The following is an 18,768-nucleotide window of genomic DNA, read 5'->3' as shown; positions in this document are numbered from 1 at the left end:
AGTGACGCTCTCTGTTACGGTGGTATGAGCATGAGCGGCATCACTGATGCCGTATTATCCGAATTATCTTGTACTGCGAGAGATGTGCTCTCTAGATGCAGTGCTGCGCACAATGTTACGGCACTTACGCATTTTAGACGAAGGGCGCCCTCTGTAGATGGCCGTTATAGCATATACGTTGTGACGAGTGGGGGACATTTTTGACTGAAAGCTGAATTTGGTGAGAGACGAAGAAGAAAGTGCGTGTGTGGTGCGCGCCGGCGCCGCTCGTGAGGGAGCGCGAAGAAGATTTTGGAACGCTCGAGCAGCAAGTCGGGCCGGAGCGGTCAGTGCAGCAGTGGCAGAACGAGGGTTCGTGGCGGCTACCGGCCCATTGCGGCGCTCAACCTGTCACGGGTGGACTGCGGACGGACTCGGGCGACAAGCTACGCCAGGCGACGACGCTGCTTGCGGTCACGGTCGAGGCCTGCGGGCGAGTGAGCGGTTACACGGAGCGCCGAGCCAGGAAAGCTGAGCAGTGCTGGGCCGGACTACCGGTGTTCTCGGACGGGGCCGAGCACGGGTCTGGCCATCCACCACGCAGCGAAGCGGCCGACCCAACGACTGCCCTGGTGGTTCACCAACCCCGCGGCGTCACACCCCATGAGACACGGCGACACGTCGGACCATATCGACGACAGCGACGTGAGAGTGTGTCACGTCGAGTGGTGCGCAGACTAGACGCGAGGTGTCAGGGCCGCGAGAACCGTGCAGCGCATGCACTAGAATGCTAGAGACGGTTGTGCCGGCCGAGAGTTTGAGCTGATGTATTTAGTTAGACCATTCATGTATTTATGTCAATGTGTATAAACGTCCTGTCTTTGTCTGTGACCCATCCCTTGTCGGTTGAGCGCCTGGGCTCACACAAACATCACACAACGTCTGCCACCTGATTATAATATATTATGTTAGTAGAAGGCGTACATAATTTTTGCACGCCGAGTAGAATAACATTTATAAAATAGACAAAAATAATGCGCTTGATAGCTGAAGCTCCAATATCACATCTCATGAGATTGTAGTTGCCATCGATCCCCATGTAAACATTTGCAGAGTTTACTTTTTTTTTCACTAACGTCGCGCTACTCTACTGCGTTATCTCTTTCTTTCGCTGTGTTGCGGCGTTTCATATGGGAGACTACCTGGATCAAAGTTGTCAAAGTAGCTTGCAGTGCTTATTGTATCAGTGCCGCCGAATGCTTGAAAGCACTACACTGTCCCCTCAGTTCAATCAGTGCCGATTCCCGTGTTATCAGCTTCCAGCGCGGTTGCAAGTGCCGCATTGACAATAAGCCGCAAATGATCCCACTGCGATGGAAGACACTGTCTAGCAAGCGTCAATGAGTCATAAATGCTCCCAGTGCTCTGGAAGACACTGTACCGTGTTCCCAGTACTTCCCAGTTCACTGTAAAACACCGCGACGTACTAATAACCCCCAGCGCTTCCCAATGTGGTGAAAGGCACTGCAACACGTTGTTCCTAAGCATGAAAACTCGTAGCTATCGTTGTCGGCTGCCTTCAAGTGAGCTTTGGAGAAAATATAGCTCCATTATCCGGTGTCAAAAGCAAGGCATCATGGCATCGTTGCGAGAACAAAACGAGAACACACTGGCGATCAGCCTAAATAATAGGGGATGCAGTCCATGACAGTCAACCGTCCGTACAGGACCGCACTGCATACGCTAGAAACCGCCCAAACAAATAAAAAAATCACAGCATATCCACGGAGTGAATGATGATGAGTGGGCAACGCTGCGAAGGTTCATCGGTAAACCGTGAATCTTCCGTTAAATCTGCCCAGTACATCATCACCGACGTGAGATCGGGCGCGTTCATACTAAAGGTTCGATGAGTTATGACGACTTGCAGCTCACTTTAATTTTACATGTACCCTGTGAATTTTCATTGTTTAGAAAACCATTGCTTTAGAAAACATCTGGCGTCTTTCGTTAAGCAGCTGGCGTCTTTTCGTTTTGCTTTAGAAACATCTGGCGTTCTTTCGTTTTGCTTTTAGAAAACAGCTGGCGTCTTTCGTTGGTTTATTTCATCAATCAACGGCGTTTTTAACAAAATTTTTATTGTTTAATCATGCACAGGAGAAATCTCACCAGGCACTACCTTGGAGGTAAACAATGGCTGATAATAGGAATGAGAGACAGAAGAAGTCGGCTTTTAGCTAACACTTACACTTCTACTTCCAATAACGTTTCCTACTGGAACATGCCAATGGCTGCTAATGGGGAATGAGAGACAGAAGAATTTGGCTTTTAGTTAACGCGCACGCTGCGAATTTTTTGTTGTTCAACAACGCACAGGAAAAATCTCCCACCGGCACCACCTTGGAGGTCAAGATCTGGTACTAGCGTTACGACTGGTTAAGCACTACTACGACTACGAGGGACGAACGGGTGCCGCCTTAAGGAGCTTCGCCCCTAAAAAGAATGCCTACGGGTTGTTTGTATTTGTTAACACTATTACTGAAGCTGTAACACAGTACGCTGATGTTTATTTGGAAATTACAATAGCGACGTTTGAAAGGGAGATACTGGGCACGATACATTTGCTCTTTTGAAGGTTAGCGTCATGCGTGTGCTCTTATAAACGCCAGCGGTTGCGCGCAGCCGTAGTTAAATTCGGAGGCAATGACTTCGGGGCGCGGATAGCTGCGTCCTCCGTACGACGCACGACGCAGCGTGGGCGCTTATGATTGTGGCTAGTATCACCCCCAACAATCCTGCTTTGCCGGTAGCCACATATTGCTTACACCAACTCTCAATTAGGTGAGAGCCTGTCATTGAAATATGTTCTAGCTCAGAGTAAAATTTCGTGACCCAGAATTATCGTTATCATGATCCGGCACGTGCTCTTTTCGTTTCGTCCTCTGTATCCTATGCTTAGCTCCCAGAACACGTGTGAAGGAGAGATGTCAGGGTGAGTAGGTGTTATAGCGTAGCAGAAGGATTAAAACGCTGGCCAGCGTCTGCTAGTGATCGGCACTTCGTGACGTCACTGTTGCTGGGGCATATAAGCTCGAACGGATTCACGCGGCAAAAAACGCTCTGGTGTTCTGGACCTGTGTGCTGCGTCCAAGTTACTACATTGGCTGACGAGGATGGGATGCGTCTGCTCGGGCCTGCCGAGCGTCGACTAGCCACCGGGAGCCGGCACGTATGGGATGCGTTCCTGCGACGTGAAAGCTGTTGGAGATCATGTCTGGACATTGCACCGGCCGTCTACCCAACGCAGCAGGCGTCTGCAGGTGACGCGTAAGGCGTTTTCGCAAGTGGCAAATGGTGCGGGCCTGACAACGCAGCAACGGACGCTGAAACGTCGAGAAGGCTACAATACGATAAGTGCCTTTTGACTCTCATTTAGCTACAGCCATGTCGAGGTTGGGCAAGATAGAGGAGTTTGACGCCAAGGTTCAGACGTTCGATTCGTACTTGGAGCGTTTCGAGCACTTTGTCAGTGCGAATGACATAGCTCAAGAGAAGAAACTCTCAGTATTTTTGACAGTGATCGGGGCGGAAGCGTATGAAGTACTCAAGAATTTGGTTGTACCATCACTTCCTGGGGAGAAGACTTTTGATGAAGTCAAGGTTCTATTGAAAAACCATTACAGCCCCCCGATATCAATTATAGCTGAGAGGTGCAGGTTTAACCGCAGGGTTCAGCTTGAGCACGAAAGTGTAGAAGACTTTATCATTGAGATAAAGCATTTGGCTCGGAAATGTGATTTTGGGTCCTTTCTTAAAGACGCTATGCGTGACAGGCTTGTGGCAGGAATCCGCAGCGAAGACATTCAAAGGGCTCTATTCACAGAAGAAAACCTGGGCTTTGAAAGTGCTTGCAAAATTGCTCTTGCGCGAGAGCTAGCAGCCAAGCAAACAGCAATACTGCAAGCAGGAGGGACAAACTCGGCTGTAAATGCCCTCAAATATGAAGTGAACCCGGCTACTCAAAAGAAAAGATCAATGCAGCAGAATGAGAACAAAAAGACCAAGTGTTGTTGTTGTGGTAAGGCGCATGACTTCAACAACTGCTGGTACAAGAACTATAAATGCAACCGGTGCTCTCTAGTAGGTCATCTGCAGAAAATGTGCCCAAGAAAGGCTCTACACAAAAGAACGCATATCGTGTCGGAATCATCCAGTGAAGATGAGCACACGATGTACGCGTGCCACGATTCATCTGGCAAGAAGAAGGGCTACATAGTTACCATGACCATAGAAGGGAACAGCGTTCCTATGCAAGTCGACACTGGTGCCGCGGTGTCTGTAGTCCCTGAACAGGTGTATCGGTCGACTTTTCCGCACGTTAAATGTGAACCTACCACGGTTGTGCTGAAAACTTATACTGGTGAAAAGATTAATGTTTTGGGGGAGTGTCATGTAAAGGTGCAGTATGATGAACAGCAAGCTGTTTTACCGGCTGTTATTGTGCGTGAAGCTGAGCGAAAGTTACCAGCTCTTCTAGGTAGGACATGGCTCGAGAAATTTCAGCTTGATTGGCAGTCGTTGTTCTCTTTAAGTATAGATGATAGAGTTGCTTCGCTACGAGAGAAGTACGCGGGGGTCTTTTCACCAACATTAGGCGCTATCAAAAACTATGAAGCGCAGATTGTCCTAAAACAAGGAGCTTCTCCTGTGTTTTGTAGAGCCCGGCCTGTGCCTTTTGCACTGCGTGAAGCAGTTGAAAAGCAGCTGGATGAACTGGAGAAAGACGGCGTGGTTACACGAGTGAGTCACAGTGACTGGGCTACTCCTTTGGTGGTAGTTCCAAAGAAAGAAGGTGATAAGCTACGGCTTTGTGGTGATTTTAAAGTCACTGTTAACCCTGTTCTTAAGATGGACCATTATCCATTGCCGCAACCAGAGGAGTTGTTCACGTCAGTTTGTGAGGGAAAGGTATTTTGCGTGCTTGACTTGTCGTCAGCTTACCAACAAGTCGTGTTAAGCGAGGATTCAAGGCGAATCCTCACAGTTAACACTTACAAGGGGCTTTATCAATTTAATCGGCTTCCGTATGGTATTGCCAGTGCTCCAGCGCTGTTTCAGGCGCTCATGGATAAGGTGCTTATGGGAATAAAAAACGTGGGTTGCTACATCGACGATGTTATCATTGCAGGCAAAGACGTGAATGAGTGCTATAAAACATTAGACATAGTCTTGAAACGCCTGAGCGAGCACAATATTACTCTCAAGACGGAGAAATGCAAATTCTTTGAAAGCTCAGTGCGCTATCTGGGCCACCAGCTCAGCTCAGAAGGCATTTATCCTACTGAGGGGAAGGTTAAGGCCATAAAAGATGCTCCCCCGCCAAAAAACGTGACAGAACTCAAAGCATATTTAGGCTTGCTGAACTTTTACGGGAAGTTTATGAAAAATTTAGCAATGGTGGCAGAACCGTTGCACAAGTTGCTAAGAAAAGAGCAAAAGTGGATCTGGTCTAAAGAGTGTGATAACGCTTTTGAAGCCACTAAACTACTGCTTATCAATAGTCGAGCGCTTACATACTTTGACGTTCGGAAACCACTGGCGCTACAGTGTGATGCTTCCGCGTACGGTGTTGGAGCCGTTATTTTTCATGTAATGCCAGACGGGCAAGAACGGCCAATTGCTTTTGCCTCACGAACTCTGACCCCAGCGGAGCGAAATTATGCTCAGTGTGAAAGGGAAGCGCTCGCGCTGATTTTTGGGCTTAAGAAATTTCACAAGTTTCTTTTTGGTCGCCAGTTTGTACTCTACACCGACCATCAGCCACTTCTTGGTATTCTTGGCCAAGACAAACCGACCCCCTCCCTAGCTGCGGCTAGACTACAAAGGTGGTCGTTAATACTGGCAGCTCATCAGTACACCTTAAAGTATCGAAAGGGCAGCGAAACCGAAGTAGCTGATGCGCTGTCAAGACTTCCTTTGAGCTGCGACTCAAAAGGAGATGAAGCCGAGTGTTTATCTGTTTTTGAGTGTACGCCACTTACGGCGCAGGATGTGGCTAGAGCGACAGCCAGAGATGCTATACTGTGCACTGTTCGAGGGTACACCCTCTCGGGATGGCCTGCGGACGTACCAGAACATCTGCAACCGTATTACATACGGCGTTTTGAGCTCTCGATTGAGCAAGAATGTGTGACCTGGGGGTCACGAGTAATTGTACCGGAGCAGTTGAGAATGTCGGTACTAGCCTTATTGCATGAGGATCATCCTGGCACCAGCAGAATGAAAATGCTGGCACGCAGTTTCGTCTGGTGGCCGGGACTAGACAAGTGTATTGAAGAGTATGTCCGACAGTGCAGGGTGTGCCAGCGTGCACGCACAGCGGTTGAATTGGCTCCCCTACAGCCCTGGCCATATCCTGCGAAGTGTTGGCAAAGACTTCATGTAGACTTTGCATCAAAGGGCCAACACAACTTTCTGGTTTTGGTCGATGCCTATTCTAAGTGGATTGAAGTTTGGGTGATGTCTTCAATGACGGTATCGCAAACAATACGCAGGCTGCGCAGTGTTTTTTCGGCGTACGGCTTCCCGGAAGCAATTGTTAGTGATAATGGGCCACAGTTTACTTCACAAGAGTTTGCCGACTTTATGGCAAAGAATAATATAAAACACACAAGGACACCGCCCTACCACGCAAGTTCTAATGGGGCTGCCGAACGCCTAGTACAAACGACTAAACAAGTGTTACTGAAACAGGTGCTTGCTCAATCTGAAACCAGGGAAAAAGAATCGCTGCAGGAGGGAATAGATAGTTTTCTTATGTCATACCGCAATACACCGCATACGCTTACAGGTAAGACGCCAGCCGAGCTCTTCCTCAAGCGGCAGCCTAGAGTGAAGTTAACCTTCCTGAAATCGGACTTTGTGAGTGATATGGTGAGCAAACAAGTCCGCGTTAAAGTAAGATCGGACACCAAAAGAGGTGGTGAACGTGTGTTTGTAGTGGGAGAGAGAGTGTGGGTGAAGTGTGTGCGCGGCGAGATGTCTTCCTGGGAAGAGGGCATAGTGACGCAAGTGGTTAGCCCCGTGACCTATCTTGTGCGTGTGGCTGAACAAGTGCGATTCGTTCACGTTGACCATTTGCGCCCATCATTCGCTGGCCCAGAAGCAGGTATGCGGTTGCCTGCTCCTGCTACTGATCCACCGCCAATTGACCCTTTGATCGAGACACCCTTTATGCCTACAACACCACCACCGCCAGAGATGGCGACAAAGCCGTTTGTTGAGCCACAGATGCCTCGACCAGTTGGTTCACCACCATCACTGTCTTCGAGCACCGCTGCAACAACTTCGAGGGTTCCCAGCCCGACTCTCCAGCCCCTTTTGCCACATCACTCGCCGCCAAGTGGTCCTCATCTGGATACCACAGCTGCAGATGCATCTCCCGTGCCTTTGAGGCGAAGTGCTCGGGAGCGCCGTCAGCCGAACTGGTTTAAGCATTCTGACTATGAGTGATGTGTATTTTCTTATTTCTTTTGGATTAAGTGGGGAGGATTGTTATAGCGTAGCAGAAGGATTAAAACGCTGGCCAGCGTCTGCTAGTGATCGGCACTTCGTGACGTCACTGTTGCTGGGGCATATAAGCTCGAACGGATTCACGCGGCAAAAAACGCTCTGGTGTTCTGGACCTGTGTGCTGCGTCCAAGTTACTACAGTAGGAGGGTGAAGAAAGAGAGAGTGAAAGATACAGAGCGGCAGAAAAGAGAGATATAAACACCGACAAAACCTTGGCGAAAAAAAAATCCTCATCAAGCGGTGGCATTCGAAGCCGGGTACCCACGATCTGAAGGCGAGCGTCTTAACCATTCGGCTATGAAAGCACGCTGACATAACATAGCATAGCATTGTATTGTGTTGCACAGCAAGGCGGCAGAAAATGGATGTGAGGGTGAGGAGCAGGGAAAGGAGAAGGGGAGTGAGTAAAACGTCGTATACAAAGATTGCGAAAGAGCAAAATGTAGCAACAGAAAGAAATAGAGAGTGAAAATATAGAAACAAAAACGAAGCAAGCGACATATAGAGGAAGAGTGAGACAAAGACGGGAAAGAAAAAGAGTCACATATCGAAATATAAAGAAATAGAGCGAGACACAGAAATAACTAAAAATAAACAGAAACAAAAAAGAAATAAAAAACTGAGAAGACAGAAAAAGAGAGGGAAAAAACAAATAAAAATCTAAAGGGAAAGAAAAAAAGCCTCTCAGCTCTACAGAGAAATATTGAAAAATTGAGAAATGGTTGCGTAGCGAACGGGGACGGGCCTGCGCTTCGCTGTGCCAAATATTACACGACTTAGTGGAAACTTGCCGCAATTCTTTTTCGATGGGGATGGGACCCTGTCCGTACTTTACGCGACTATAATTTACATATGAATGTAAACGTGCAGCGCGGTACATACGAAGGACTACAAAACAGTGACGTGAGCGCTGACTCAAAAGTGAGAAATATAGTTTATACTAAAAAAATTAAAGCGGGCGTTTCCATTTACGGTGCAGGAACAGTTATAAATTAACGAGACGTCAGCTTCCCTGCAACTGGAGCTGAGGGTTGTACGTTCAGTCTTCGGCACGTTCAATCCTACTAAGCAGACTTAGTCCTCCACTTAGGAGGCTCTTGTTGTGATAATGAGTTTGTGTTCCTTCTGATATCACATCAGCGCAAGACATTTTGCCTTGCATATTATCCACCCTTTGAATACGTCTGCGCCTAGAGCGAAATTGGCGCGATTTGTGTATCTCGGCTGTCGGAACAACTTTCTGTTTCGGTTGTGCGAAGCGCAAACCGTAGGGCCATCTCGGCGACGGCACTTAGTTACACTGGGTCGGTGACGTGAAAAAAAATGAATTTTCGCCGTGCGATCACTAAACAGACCAAGTAACTGGTTGCACTGCACACTGAATGGTGCACTGAGATATGTGTGTGCTTCACTAAACAATCACTGATCTATATTTATTTTATTTAGAGTTTCCTCCATGCAATGTGTTTCACACAACATCGACTACCATTTGGCTTTGGATTTCGAGCTGCGTTTAATATGGTACATTTTAAAGACTTACGTTTGCAATCCTACACGGTCCCATTTGGTGAAATAGTAATCATCTTCTGTAAGTCTTTCTTTCACCCACCGAACACAGTCAGACTTACTCTTCAGAGACACACTTATCTGCTTCTGCCAAATTGCTTGGCTAGTTCCCAGAAACTAGAAAAAAACACGAAAGCGGAAGAGTCAATTTTTTCCTCAGCTGTTGTTTTACCAGACAAAAACAATATTTTACGATTAGTGTACGCGGAGATTAGTGCTTCTAAGTTTGCGAAGCCGCTAGGTTACCAGTGCCGCCCTCTAGTGGTGTCAGCTACTTAACGTAAAATGTTCTCACACCTTTGAGCATTGTGCAAGACAAGGTATAAAGCGGTGCCATTATATTTAGTATTTAACATCCATTGTCGTAGACTCCTCTGATGGACGCATATGTAGTGCTTGTAGTACCTATATTGAGCAAGTTTATTAAATAAGAAGCGCTACACTGATTGTGCGGCTAAAAGCGGGGTTGCCAGGTCAAAAAGACAAAAAATGAACAAGAAAATTGGGAAACCTAGGCAAAAAGTAGCCAACTTGAGCCAAGCGCAGTTAAGGTCGCTAAAATAGTTACACGTGATCGAAAACCACAGTGAGGTTTTTATTTAAATTACTAAATGCGGGAGCCTTCTAGCAAAAGAGCAAATAAGTACAGCGTGACCACTTCAAAATCAGAATGCTAAAATGGAAGCATGAAACTGTGCACATTAGCAACCATGTCCTGCAGGATGATGAAGTTTCGCTTTTGCAACAATGAGACTCCCGTCACACGTCTTTTATGACTATTCTTGAAACGCTGCGCTGTAACTGCTTTGTGGCTGTCAATAAAAATGAGTACCGCATAAGGGGGTTCAAAATCACGCTTGCTGGGGCTGACGCATCAATTCTAGCCATTTTTGCAATCATTTCTTACATAATGACAAGGACTGAAGAGTTAATATTGTTTAGTCGCAGTTCATTCCTGATCCTCAGAAATGACAGAGCAATTCGTCGGATATCCAACGGCTAATGTCAATTAGTGCAGAGCGCCGTGGATGCGGAGCGCGTTCATTTCCAATTACGGTTTAAAGTCGCGTTCAGCAGTAGATGCTGTGCAAAAGAAGGTCCCATTCAACAGTTTTCCTTGAGACCCGGCCGCCTACTCAAAAGCCTATTCTTTTGTGTAATACACTGCCAAGTTGAATTTTGGAAACTTTAAACATGCGCTGGCCGCCATATCTGGGCATCGCATACTCGAATACCTGTGGCTGCCACGTCACTAGATATTGATAGTTTGGTTCAAAGTGAGGGAACAAGAAAGTAGCCAAAATGCAGCCAAGTAGCCAGGCCACTTTTTATACCGCCACCAGACTGAAAAAGTAGCCAAATTGGCGCAAAGGTAGCCACACCTGATAGCCTTGATCTCAAATGCAGAGGCCCAGCGAGTTTTCTTATTAGGAATTTGGACGAAAAGTGGCCTCAAGAAACGAATGATGGCCTTCTAGTCTCGGTGCTACAGATGAAGTTGAGACTACGAATGAGGAACTTCAAATGTTCCAGCTTTCATATCCCCTAGAAAATGAATGCCAAAATAACGCACAAATATTACACCTGAACAGCACCTGTGGTTCGAATTGTGGGATAGTGTTCAAGTTTGCCTTGTTCTCTCGATTTGAGGCCAGTTGTCAAATTTATCATTACCTGGTGACGTCTTACCCCTGGTTTTCCAATACGTATCAAGGAAAAGCGGTGACCTAGGCGTCTTGACAGCTATTGAAATTGAATTTGGCACTTGCATTATGCAAAATGAAAGGTTTGTTAATACGTGACCGAGACTCGGGGGCTGCGGCTTGGGACCCCATTCTGTAGACAACCTGTTGCTAAACGCGACTTTAAGCCGTAATGGGAAGAGACAATACAATCGACAGTGATCCACATCCAAAGCGCTCTGCACCTATCAGCATTAGAAGTCGGATATCCCACGAACTGATTTTGCAATTTCTTCATGTTAAGGTCGCACTGTGACTCAGGAATAATACCTGCTAGGACATCATCATCGCGCACGAAATGGCTGCGAAACTGACTACAACTTCTACTTCAAGTAAAACAAATGCGATTTTCAGCACTTTTATGCGATAATCATTTTTATTGACCACCACAAGGCTGTTACTTCTAGTCGCTTTCAGAATATTCATGACAGAGGCGTGAAGAGAGTCTCATTTTTCAACAGTTGGAAACAATTCGTCATCCTGTAGGAAATAGTTTCGAAAGTCAACAATTTATCCTTGAATATCCGAAATTCTGATTTTGAATTGTTCATGTGCTACTACTTATTATATTTTCGACAACAGGCTTTTGTATTTATTCATGTATATAAGAATTACGCAGTAGTCTGCAACAAGCGTGGCTACATCTGGCTGCTTCTGCTGCCTTTGGCAAAAGTTGGCTACTTTTGGCAAGTTTTTCTAATTTTGGGGACTTTTTTTCCCGATTTGACCTGGCAATCCTGTTTGAGATGTGCCATATGGTTTCTGCTGGAGATTTTTTGTAGCTTGTAGAAATTAACGACTGCTTTCAGATACTTATAGCTTCCACTTGTAGATACTGCAACTCCCATGATCATATGAACGTTGGGTCATTTGGTCGAAATGAAAGCGTCTGTGTTAGATTCACGATCACGATAGGCAAGGATTAAAAGGTTTGGAGTGCCATGGTTTTATGGCTGGTTGTTCAAATACTTGCTAAGGTTACTGTATATTTTAAACTACACAGATTTCTAACCCTATATTTTAAAATAATCGAGCAAACCTTTTCCCCGCCAATAGCCTTAAAAAGTAGCCAATTAGGCGCAAGGTAGCTAAACCTGGCAACCCTTGCAAAGAGTTCTATAGCAATGGCAGCAACAGACCTCCCAAACGTAGTAGTTTAAAACGTTGTCGCAGCAACAAAAATTATTGGGGTTTCACATCGCAAAACCACAATATATTTATGAGGGACGCGTATTGGAGGCCAGAGGAAATGTCGACCGCTTTGGGTTTGGGTTTTTTGGGTTAACTTGCGCTGGTACTGCGCATTACACGAGCCTCTAGCATTTGGCCGCCGTCGAAATGCGGCCGCTTCAGCCAGGAGTAGATCCCGCGGATTTCGGGCTTGCGTAGATCTGACGGTGAATAAACAATCTGTTAAACCGTCGAAGGTCGAGTTATCTTTCAAAGGACTTCTGGACAGATATTCAGGAGATGGAAAAATACACGGGGATGGCAAAACACGCCACTTCTCAACACTCAAAACCAAAGAACTTGGAGTAGCTTATAATAAAAATATACGAAAGAAATACGAAAAACTTCAAAGAAAGCTACACAGAACCTAAAATAAATGCTTCAGCTCTTATTCCTGACCGCAGTATGGCAACGTCGCCTTCACAGCCGCTGATACAAGAACTTGTTCTTTCGTTCGACAATTCGGTGTGCCTGAGAGTCCGCACTCGATAGCGTCGCGTCCAACGGTGCTGTTCCCGACAATCAAACAGAAATCATCCGTACCGCATCCTGAGGTGTCGTCCGTCGCGTGAGCTCGGGTAATCGTGGGCTGACAGGGCATGTAGCCCAAGAGCTTTAGACCTCGCTAGGTGTTTGACCTTCTCTGCCCGGTGGCGTACATTCAAATATATCCACCCGAATTAATGAGAACAATAAGACGCCGCTGTTGGTTACCCGCGGCCGTCTGCTACGCTGCGCACATCCGACGCTTGATTTCGTATTGGGCGTTGGCGGCCAAGGTGCATCACTGATCTCCATGTCCGCTACCATTAGATTGCGGCTAGCAGGCCAGCGTTTCTTTTCTTTTATGACACAATGCCTACATGTTGCGTTGCAAACTGCACAAGCTGAAGAAAAGATACTTCAAGGGCCCCTCACTAGGTGACATGACGAATTTCAGTTAGGCATTGGTAGTTGTTGCGAGCACAATAAAGAGCATTATGCCACAAGAAATTTTCTAATCGATCTGTTAGAAGCTGAGAAAAAGAATAATTTGTAGCGGTGGGAAACTTGTAAGTTTGGGTAAGACGATTCAGTGCACCGAAATCGTATTGATTATTCGCCACTTGACTAGGAAATAGTAGCGAGATATGACGTGCGTCATGCATGTTTATGAGCTCCCGCAACAAAGTGTACTCGAATGGAAGGCTCAATTCCTTCGTTCGACTGGCTACACCGCAGACTTTGATATGTATATATATATATACATATATATACATATATATATATATACATGTATATATATATATATATATATATATATATATATATATATATATATATATATATATATATATATATATATATATATATATATATATATATATATGGGATTATACCTGTAGATGGCGGCTATACTTGTTTCTGTGTGTTATAATAGTCGTACATTTCTTGAGCATATGTCTACTACATAGTTCTTCGAGACATTGACGCTGAAGTGTGATCCCGTAGAAGCATCTCTTGCTCAATCGCGACGTTCCGATGTATATTTCTTCTTTGAGCACAAATCTGCACTTGCGGACTGAGAGGACGGCACGTCTAAAGCCTTCGACCGTAGGCAAAAATGACATGGTGCACAATGCCCCAATTGCAAAATACAAAATAAAGTGAATTAAACGGTTTAAGGAAAGAAACGTATTCACAGTGTGAAGGTGTTTATTGGTGGGTACTCGGCAACGATGCACAACAGCGACTATTGACGGAGCACGGACTCCCAGCGCGAGCGGCGTTCTCTCATAGAGGAACCGAAGAGGGCAATCCACGAGAGAGGCGCTGGAGAGGACGACCCAATACGGCTTTCCAAGGCTTCGCTAAAGTCAGCCCGTGTACGAAAAAGGCGCCACCCGGGAACCTAACAGCTTTTCACTATCAGCGGGTCAAGGTATGCCTTCAGGCGCTCCACGTTGACGATGTCGCTCCCTGGACGGCGCATGTCCGAAGATGGTTCCATGGGTTCGATCAGGTATTGACGGGGGATGTGTGATCGACAACACAATAGGGGCCTTCCTATATGGGCAATAGTTTTGAAGAGAGGCCAGTTCCAGTGGTCGGGACCGAGGGCCACACGAGCGCTCCAGGGAGGAACGTGGGTGCAGAAGCGGTGGTGTCACCGCGAATGCTCTTCTGCCGATCGTCGTCATAAGTATTGAAGGTCGTGGCAAGCACGCGACACTCTTCAGCAAGTCTGGCTGTGGAATAAATCGGCGCACATTCAGATCGATCCGACTTGTATGGAAGGATTGTGTCGATTGTGTGCGACGGGCGCCTGCCCTACAATGAGAAAAAGTATTAAAAACCAGCAGTTCTCTGATGGGCGGTATTGTAGGCTTAGGTGACGAAGGGCAGAATGGCATTCCAATTAGTGGGATCGGCGGCGACGTACATGGAGAGCCTGTCGCCGAGCGTGTGTTTAGTGATGTGAGGTCATTCGTCTGCGGTTGGTAAGCAGTACTTCTGCGATAAACAACGTTGCACTTTTTGAGAATGGATTCGACGACTTCCGAGAAGAAGGAACGACCTCGATCGCTGAGTAGCTCCGGGGGTGGACTGCAGCGCAGGCTGAATCGGTGAAGCAGGAAGGAGCCAACATCATGTGCTCTGGCCGCCGGGAAGGCGGCAGTTTCGGCGTATCGCGTCAGGTGATCTACAGGGACGACGACCCAACGGATGTCAGAGGAAGTGGCCCAAATAATTCAATGAGAATGCGGCCAAACGGCCGCAAAGGGCGAGGTGAAGGTTGCGGACCTGCTCGAGACAGATGTGGGGAAGGTTTGCGGCGCTGACAATCGATAAAGGAGCGAAGGAACTCCTGGACGCAGCGGTACGTCTCTCGCCTGAAGTACCGTTGGTGAATGCGGTGATACGTTTTCGATACCCGAGAGTGCGCACACTGCGGATCGGACTGGAACGACTCGGATATGTCAGAACGCAGACTGCGTGCTATTACTAGTATAGCCACTGGCCGCTGTCGGCGTTATAACTGCGTCTGTGCAGGAAGTCGTCACGAATGGCGAAATGGTGTGCTTGACGCCGCAACGCAGGAGTGAATGGTTTTTCTGATGGATGAGTCAGCAAGTCTATCAGGGAGGCGATCAATTTATTATTGCGCACTTTGGAAGCGATGGTGTGAACGTCGATGGAAGAAACGGCAACGTGAGACGCTGAGCAGCGGGTATTGTTGTCAGGCAAGGTGGAGCGCCAGAGGGCGTCGGTGTCAGCGTGCTAGCGTCCGTTGCACTACAGCCCACGGATATGGCAGTCTTGAGGCGAAGTGCCCAGCGGCGAGACGGCCTGAGGGATTCTTCAATGACGACAATCAGTGTAGTGCATGGTGGTCGGTGACGACATCGAATAGGCGACCATACAAATACGGTCCTAACTTCGTAATGGCCCAGATGATTGGCAGGCATTCTTCGTGACGGTGTAATTGGTCTCCCTTTTAGTAAGCGTACGATTTGCATATGCCACGACATATTCAGGGAACACTACTACTTTGCGCTGCGCAAGGACAACGCCGAGGCCAACACCGCTGGCGTCCGTGTGTACCTCTGTAGGCGCCGTAGAGTCGTAGTGCTGTAGTATGGGAGGGGGACATCAACAAACGACGGAGCTTTGCGAAAGCGTTGTCGCACTCTGACGACCACGAAATGAGGGGCCCGTTACTGCCATTGCGCTTCGTCAGCGGCGATATGACAGTCGCGAAGTTTCGAATGAAGTGCGGAAAGTGGGAGTACAGTGCTACGAAACTACGCAGCTGTTTGACGGACGTAAATTTGTAGAACTCGGTCCCGGCACCCAATCTAGGCTGGATCGGAGAAAATACCGTTCTTGGACACAACGCAGCCTAATATTGTCAGCTGCCGTGCTGCAAATCGGTACTTCTTGAGATTCAGTTGTAGCCCGGCGATGCTCCAACGCGTCAAAACATGCCGCAGGCGTTGAAGCTGCGTGGAGACGTCCGGAGCGAAAACGACGACGTCGTCAAGGTAGCACAGGCATGTGCGCCATTTCAATTGACGCAGAACGATACCCACCCTGTGCTCAAAGGTCCCGAGCGCATTACACAGCGGAAGTTGCATGACGTTGAATTCGTACAAGCTGTCGGGCGTGATAAAGGCTGTCTCCGGTCGAGCGTCATCAGCCTTATGTACTTGCTGCTACCCTGAGCGCAAATCGAGAGGTGAAAAAAATTTCGCTTCTTGCATGCTGTCGATCGCGTCGTCTAACCGCGGTAGTGAATAAGAAAGTTACCGTGATGGAGACCCAGCACTTGCCGCAATTGTAAAGGCGTTTATTGGTGGGCACTCGGCAACAATGCACAACGGCGACAGTAAAGTGGAGCAGGGACTCCCGGCACGAGTGGCGTTCTCTCAGAAAGGAGCCGAACAGGACGACCCAGGAGAAGGCGCTGCAGAGGACGACCCGATGCGGCTTTTCAATGTTTCGCTACAACAGCTCAAAACGGCGAAGGCAAACGCAAATGTATCTTAGGGAAAAGCGCATTTAAAAAAAGTTGTCAGACTGATTGTAATTTTCGTTTTGTCTTAAAAAGCGTATTACGCCAAACTTTATCGGCATTTCTGGCTGTTGCATGTATTGTTTTCTTCCTTTGGCGACGTTAAGCAACCGATATTAAAAAGAAAAAAACAACTCAGAAACGCGATCACTAAACAGCTTAGCTTGCCCTGAGCAGCGTAGCAGACGGCAGTTTCAAATAAAAGTGAAGGAACTTAAGAGACTACGTGAACTATTAAGCTTAGCTACATTCGAGTATCGTTACATACGACGTGTATCTTAACACTGTTCGAGGGCGTTCAATGTAGTCTTGAAGGCATGGGTTCGCCACGCTTCCACAGAGGCCCTATTTAGATGAGTGCGAAATTAAAAGATATCCCTTCACCTAAAATTCATATGAATGATACAAAAACCTAGGTAGTCCAAGTTAATACAGAGGGTGCTTCATCAGAAACCCAGTTATTATAGCGTAAGTCAGCCTGTGCAACTATTAGGTGTTACAAAAAGCGGCCATTAATACTCTCAAGGCTGGCAGGCTTTTTTGACTACCGCCATTTATATGTATTATTCCGTTCAACGCATTCCTTCAGATTATCGTAGGTACAGTAAACCACAAAAGTTTATCGACCACGCGACCGCGTGGTCAAGAGCCTCTTCGCGACATTTCCGCTACGTAAGCGGCGATCGACAGCAGCACTACGGCCAAGCCGCATCCATCTCTTAATCTATGGCCTGGTTATTTTCCCAGTGGACACGAATATTTTCCACCTTTCACTTTTTCACGCGTTTTGTTCTTCGACAGCCGCGGCTACGTGCTTCTGTCTCGAGAGCAGTCCATCAGTACAAATGTTATCAGTCGCAATCGTCATAAAGTGATAACTACCCAAAAGCACACCTTTCGAAGTACGCCGTCGTAGCTTGATTCTGATATCAAAGTAGAAGTGTGACCCTCATACCACTGACAAACGCTTTGCGTGAAAACAACGAACTAATGATACGCTGCACCGAAGTAGAGAATTCATATACCAGTGAATGACAAGACCTGCTTCCAGGCTAGCGCTGCAGTCGACGGTAGATCGCGTACCGCGAGGTGGCACGGATGGGCAGTTTGGCACGTGCTCGCGTAGTCCGCAAACGTTTGGGGTTGACTGTATATAACAAGGCAAAAGAAGGAGGGAGGATATATGAAGGCCTACAATTAGTACATTTTGCAGCGTGTTACGTGTCAGAACCATGATATGGTTATGAGGCACAACGGACTACGTCTAAATGCTGAAAACCTCGAGTTCCTTAACGTCCACCTAAATCTAGGTACACGGCTGTTGTTGGCCTTGGCCTCTGTCTAAATGAGGAAACTGTATACCGTACCATAGCACGACACAATACCGGCTAAGCTGCCACGGCCGGTGCATGGAGACATCAAGGTCACCTGGAAGTCTTGCCTACTGTATATACCGTAAAAGTGAGCATAGGCAAGAAATTTCGTGCTCTAAGATGTGTGTAAAGCGCTTTATACTCCCCAGTTACGTACTTTTAAAATTTCTTCACCGGTCATGGCGAACTAGTGTTGGACATCCATGTAGATGATGAATGTAACTGCGGTTTATGTTAGAAATACTAATCAAAACGGTTTACGGAACGTTACTGAAAAGAGCAAGGTCTTAAGATTTAGTAATTATTCTCTAACATGCAGCTAAATTCCCTAAACGATATAAAATCGCCATATTTCTTATTTAAAATGATATACTTACATCCAACAGATCTTGCCAAGTAATCTCATAATATTCCCGTGGAACATCAATGACTCCAGCAGCACCGGCAGCAGCGCAGTCTATTAGAAACGGCAGAATGGGGAAGATCATGGTTTCTCTGTCCTGCAAAACATAAAAGACGTAAAATCTAAACACTTTCCAGGGGATATATATATGGTGCATTTACAGTTGAAACTTGACGTGGTTCTTATGATGTTGATTTTGTTACTTAAGCAGGTTTGGTGCTTCTAGGAGCGCCTCATTCTGAATTATATGAACGATCATTTAACAAAGGGAAGCATTGAGAAATAAAAACAGCTGCGACAAAGAAAGGGTTTCACAAGCACTTTTGACAGAAATATTATTCGCCTAGT

General features: G+C 46.8%; 1 protein-coding gene across 1 annotated transcript in view; it reads right to left on the bottom strand.

Annotated features, from left to right (window-relative positions):
• LOC125759856 (uncharacterized) overlaps positions 1-18,508 on the bottom strand; it is a 52,323-nt gene extending 33,815 nt beyond the window's left edge. The window contains exons 1-2 of the mRNA XM_049419278.1: positions 18,395-18,508; positions 9,092-9,234 (exon numbers count right to left, since the gene is read on the bottom strand). Coding sequence (XP_049275235.1) covers positions 9,092-9,234; positions 18,395-18,505 — 254 coding nt within the window. The 5' untranslated portion in view covers positions 18,506-18,508. The remainder of the gene's footprint in view (positions 1-9,091; positions 9,235-18,394) is intronic.
• Positions 18,509-18,768: the final 260 nt, after the last annotated feature.

This window comes from Rhipicephalus sanguineus, chromosome 9, assembly GCF_013339695.2.
Source record: "Rhipicephalus sanguineus isolate Rsan-2018 chromosome 9, BIME_Rsan_1.4, whole genome shotgun sequence".
Classification (NCBI taxonomy): domain Eukaryota; kingdom Metazoa; phylum Arthropoda; class Arachnida; order Ixodida; family Ixodidae; genus Rhipicephalus; species Rhipicephalus sanguineus.
The sequence above is the reverse complement of the archived record's forward strand: the minus strand, read 5'-3'. Positions and strand labels throughout refer to the sequence as shown.